At 37.0% G+C, this 6,000-nt stretch overlaps 1 protein-coding gene across 2 annotated transcripts in view; it reads left to right on the top strand.

The window, feature by feature from the left end:
• The first annotated feature begins 2,517 nt into the window (after positions 1–2,517).
• Positions 2,518–6,000, top strand: part of LOC131076117 (uncharacterized) — a 113,924-nt gene continuing 110,441 nt past the window's right edge. For both annotated transcript variants that reach the window (XM_059213137.1, XM_059213136.1), the window contains exon 1: positions 2,518–2,609. In XM_059213137.1, the coding sequence (XP_059069120.1) occupies positions 2,533–2,609 (77 nt within the window). In that variant the 5' untranslated portion in view covers positions 2,518–2,532. The remainder of the gene's footprint in view (positions 2,610–6,000) is intronic.

Genomic DNA, 6,000 nt, shown 5'->3' with positions numbered 1-6,000 from the left:
ATAGAATTGAGGAGTTTGATTTCAGAATCGAAAAAAAATGATTTCAAAACTAGAACCAACTGTTAGGTGTGTATTCAAGTTAGTCATACAAAGTAACCTTAAACAAGTATGACCATGGTTTTACACCTAGATTGGCTGTTTTCTTTAATGACAATTTGCTGAGTCAAAGGTATCTGTTTAGCAGTCCACCTTTATTCAGTAATAAATTCCATTTTGCAAAGAGATGAGAAGTTTGATTTTCACCAATCCAACTCACATATTATTCCCTGTTTATGTCATTTACTTGAAGTTACATTACATTAATTGCATAGCTTTTTTTTTTACTTATAAGTGCTAGATTATTGGCAAAAATGGGGAATTCTACATGAAACTTTGATTAATAGAGAAACTACATTTAAAAATACAACATGCTCTTACGCCTTGACAAATTTTCTACATTCCACCTTTCTGAATACTCTGTAATTCTCTGACGTCCTAATTACTAGGAGACAAGTAGTAGTATTGCTATGGGAGATAGAACGGGGACCAGTAATTTTCAAAATAATGGTAGGCAGGTGTTTGGAGATGAAAAATACCAAAAACTATTTAATTATTTAAGTTAAAATAATACACAATTGCTATTACAACTTTGCAGAATGTAGAGCATTTAAAAGATTTGAAAATTAAAATTTGTATGGAAATAAATGTCAACAAAAGCAAAGATCAATTACATTGAAATTTCACTGTCATCGTCATGAGATAAATGGTTAAATTTTAAACCATAACCATTTAGAGGAGTGGATGGGAATTATGACAGTAATGCCATTATTTGAAAACATGATAAATTGGCATTCAGAGATTCCTATGTTTTCAATCAATTGGTAAAACTTCAATGCATGTGGACACCTTAATCAGTTGTATTGTTCTGTTCTTACTGCTAACTCTTTGGGCTTTGATAAGAATTTTTTCTACTCTAAAAAAAATGGCTCCACCTTTTGAGTTGTGTTCTGAAGTCACATATGTGCCCTGCTATTTGACCAATTCTGTTATTTACCAACAAGGGAGTAGAGTTTTCTTTCTGTTTTGAACGAGAAGTGGATCTATTTTCAGGGCAACACGGCCAGATGAGAATTGTTTAGGCTTCCCATTATGTTCAGATCAGGCCTGGCCTGTCATATAATTTTTTTATGACGGTTTAGTCATTATAATGCCTTATGTTTTACATTTTAAAAAAAATGTTAAAGTGTCAATTTTTTTAAAAATTTGTGAATAGTTTAATATAAATTTCTTAAGCTTCACAAAATTGAAGTTCCAGTAAAATTCAGTTGCCCTGAAAAGAAAAAATTCCATGGAAAAACATGTAAAAATTTAAAAAACAAATTGACAAAGTTTCTAAATTTATATAAGAAAAAATATACTAAACATTCATATAAAAATGATTTTATAAAATTAGAAACAATTATATCTTAATCCAACCATTTTAAAATATTCAAAATAAATTCATATATTTATAATAAACATTGTAAAATAATATATATCAATATAGGCGCTGATCCGTGGAAGGTCCAACAAGATTCCAAGGGCAACAAGTGTCATATATACGATTTGTGAAAAAAATAGCATACGGTCCACTAATTTTATTAGCTGTAATATACGATCTAAAAATGCAAAAACGGCCATATAGCCTGTCAAATTCCAGGCCTGGTCCAAACTGCTCTATATCATCATGAATACCACTCGAAATATTAAGTTTAAGCATGGGTTTAATATCTCTAATCTAATCTCTTTATATTTTGTCGGCTTACCGCATGAATATTATTGTATGACAGTTCTCATTCAATGTCGATCTTATCTGTCACAGGACTAATCGTCCGATACCAATCCATAGATACCATGCCTAAAATGTCAACACAGCTAAAAAAAAAATCAGCACACTGGAATTGTTGAACTTACAGCCGAATTTATGACTTAAACTTCATCACCAATACATGGAAATTTTGAAAACAAGAAGATAGCAAAATGACTAAATTCACCACTACATCATAATATAGATAAAATGTAAAACAAATAGTGAAAAGGTTGAAATAGCCATATTACGAGTACATGCATATATGTAAATTCAAAAACTCTTACAGAAATGCAGAGCAAATGAGAAGAACTTACCTTTATGACAGTTGAGGCTGACTGTTCACGTTAGTCATCTTCCATCATAAGGCAAAGGCTCAGTCAAATCCAAAATTACTCCACTTTGTTCTAATTCTAAGAAGTAGGCTACAGAGCTGTACTCTTTAAAATATATTGTGTAATTCTCTCAATTGAGTATAACTAGTATGCACAATTCAATGCAGAGTGGAGAATAATTCATATGAAACATATAGGACTGCTTTTTGTCACACGATTTGAAAGATACAATAGCAGACTTAATAATACCCAATCATAGAATTTGCTGAAAATTTTTAATATTAATATTATGTTCCAGTCAATATTCAGACATTGAAGATGTATGCGGGAAAAGCGGGTCGATAGAACTCAATATGTGAAAAACGGAGCTCTATGGAGCCTTGCTCACACACTCACAGGACTTCTTGGTGCAAGCTATTGAGTAATGAAGTATCACTCAACTTCCCAAGGTTGGTCCCATGGTTCTCTATCTTACATGGTCATTTTTATACGTCTACAGAAGATATAGAAAGAAATCATAGAATTTGCTGAAAATTTTTAATATTATGTTCCAATGTATATTCTTACATTGAAGATACAGAAAGAAATCATTTTTTTTTTTGAAAAATTATGCATAAATATGTGTCGGGAAAAAAAATGTTGTAAAAATGTGCATAAACATGCATTGGGAAAGACTAACATGTGGATAGACACGAATACATGCACAACAAGCCTAGAGTCCTCTTGTTCTGATTAATTAAAAAAGCAGGTTTTCAGGACCCGAAACCTTTAACAAAGGATATTAAGATAAGTCACCGAAAAGATCAGTGCTTAAGAACTGCATACAAAAAGACTGGCAAAAAGCCAATGAACCGAAAGGACAGCAAAACAAACAACAACAAACAAACAAAGAAGGTGCTACACAGTAATTTTCTTCAACAAGTCCTCCACCTTTATCACCAGCTCGTCGTAAGTGGCCCCGACAGCTTTAAGGTCTTCCAGATCCTTGTTAGGTTTTTTGTCCTTTTTGCCTCTGGTGCGGGTTCTAGGGCCTTGAGCTTCCCCTGTTCCTTCAGTTTCCGGGTCAATGTCCAGGATTTCCTTTTCATCATCCAGTTTGCTGATGAGAGTGTTGGTGTTGTTGGCTGAAATCTTCAGGATGCTAAGGCTCTGTTCAGCAATGTTCTTCAGACACTTCTCAATTTTACCAATTTTGCTAACAGTTTCCGAGAGAGTGTGGTCGTTAGTGTCAGCAAGATTTTTCCTTTCTAGCAAATCCTTCTCAATTTTTTCGAACTTGGGGTTGAAAGCATCTCTTATGTCTTCGGCTTTGGCAATGGTGTTTTTCAGGTCCTCTATGTAGTTGGCTATGATCTTCCCTTCCCAAGTATTGATGGTTTCCAAGATCAAGATTCTGTTACAGAGTTTTTTATTTTCGTCCACAGCTTTCTTGTAACCATTGATAAGCCACTCCATAGTTTCCATGAAACCTTGCAAACCCTCGGGGGGAGGGTTAGAGGGGGGTCAACTTTTCCAGGGGTTGCCTTTTCCTCTTTAGGGGTGTGCTGGGTGGTAGTTGTGTCAACAACCCTAAGAGCCTTTTCCATGGTCTCCTTTTCCAAATTCTGATCAGCTTCCAAGGCCCTTACCTGCTTGTGGGCTTCCGGTTCCTTAACAATCTCCTCTTTCTTCTTGTGCATTTTCCTTGTCTAGGTGTGAGCTTTTGTCTTCTTCTTCAACAGCCCTTGAGGGTTCTCCTCCTTAGAGTCGTCCAAAGTTTCCTCTTCTGAAGAAATGCTAATCAGGGGTCTACCTTTAGGCTTTTTGCCCTTAGAGGATGAAGGTTTGGTTTTGATGTATTTCCTCTTCTTCCCACTTTCATAGTCCGAGACATCCATGCTGTCCTCAGTGTCAGTCGAAGGGTCACTTTTAGACTCCTCTTCCTCTGAGAAGGCAGGGTCAAACCCCTCATCCTTAGAATCCACAGAGGGCTGCATCCGAACAATTTGGTTGGCCTTAAGATGGTCATAGATTAGGACCATAAGGCCTTGATGCATGGCCGTATCACCCCGTGGGTTCTCTTTGTAGGCCTTAAGGGACGCATTCATCGAACAGAGCAAAAAATAAGGGAAGTTAACCTTATCATTGTGCCTAAAGTGATTCAACAGAACAAAGTGATAACCATAAACTTTTGTGAACCTACCATCTAGAGTGATATATCGCATTAAACCAAAGAGGCCCTCCCACCAGGGTTTGGCAAAAGCCTTGGGCAGATAGTAGATTTTGCTCAACTTTACGAGTCGTTTTTTCTCCTTCTCGGTATCCGGGTATCTTTCAATAGCTTTCCTACTGACTTTCCTATCTCTGTAGAAGTTGCACCCTTCTCTTGTGAGGCCCGTAGCTTGAGCAATTAAATCTTCATCGATTTCTACTGTTTGGTCTCCCATTTTCAGCATGCCCTTTTTCCAATTTTACAGAAAAAACTGGTGACCATGCCGTCTCGACCATGGAGTCTCTCCATGAATTTCGAGAAGCCACTCTTCTATAGAATACCCCAAACCTCCTCCTTCTGTTTCCATTCTTTACAGCTACTTGGTTCATATCGCCTCCTGTTACCACCCATATTGTCGTTGTTCAACACCAAATTTTGAAACTTGCAGAGCAAATTAGCCGGTGAGCTTTTCAGAACTATCAAAGTAACCTAGAAAGCATGGGAACTTATGGCATTGGTAATATAATGAATGATTCTCTCATTATTATAATAACTTGAAGTACTCAAGTCAGTTCTTTTCATAATTATCCTGTCCATCAAGTATTTTTGGAGTACTTCTATAACGATCATAGCAAATGATTTCCTTGACATCTTCGGGGAGTCCTTGTTCTCCCGTCCACGTGGTAATTGCTTCCTTGTTAACCGCCGCATTGGCAGCCCAGTCAGCAGAGCCATTGGCCTTCTGGTAAATGTGGGAAATGTAGCTTTTTTTAAAGGTGCTAATAAGGTCTCTAGCAGAGATGATTATGTTGTAGATTGACCATGAAGGTTTTGAGACCCCCTTAAGATAATTTATAATATTGTTTGAGTCCCCTTCAATCCATAGGTAGGGACAATTCCATTTTTTAGCTAGGAGGATACCTTGGAGAGCTGCCATAGCTTCAGCTTTATGATTAGTTTGGATTCCAATAGGGACAACAACCATTTCCTTGCACATTCCTTTGTCATCTCTTAGAACAGCTCCACAGCCTGAAGGACCTGGGTTACCTTTGGCAGCACCATCAAAATTAACTTTGAACCAACCATGAGGGGGGGTTTGCCATTTGGTCCTTTTGTCAATCCAAACATAAGCGATTGATTGTTTGATCGCATTGTTGTAACTGTTCTCAGTCATATAAATTTCAGGTTTCACTATATTGGTTCCTTGTTGCCTTTATTTCAAGCAGAGGCGACATTTCTTTAGGTGTGTGAGGAAAGGCCGAGGTTTTAGTGATAGTGCCCCACGAATCTGAGAAGCTCATTTCGTAGGCGAGTTTGTGGGCTCTATAAGGGAAAGGACCCAGTAGTTGTGCACCCTAACTTTGCTCTTCTCAAAATCCTACTTGGAAATTTCAAATCACTCCATTTTTTTTACAGCAGCTTACTTGGCAAGTCCCTTGCTTATAACTAAGGTTTCAGGGCCACATCATCAAATATTATGCCACATCAACATGCTTTTTGCCAAGGTGTCCAAAACAGCCCAAAAAAAAAGTGAGACCAATAGGCGTGCAAAAGAGACTCCAATAGTTGTACAGCTGATATGGCATCACCTGATTGGTTACTTTTTACAATATTAGTGCATTTCTTAACAAATATTGGTACAATTCCTA

The sequence above is a fragment of the Cryptomeria japonica genome, chromosome 10 (assembly GCF_030272615.1).
Source record: "Cryptomeria japonica chromosome 10, Sugi_1.0, whole genome shotgun sequence".
NCBI lineage: Eukaryota > Viridiplantae > Streptophyta > Pinopsida > Cupressales > Cupressaceae > Cryptomeria > Cryptomeria japonica.
The sequence above is the reverse complement of the archived record's forward strand: the minus strand, read 5'-3'. Positions and strand labels throughout refer to the sequence as shown.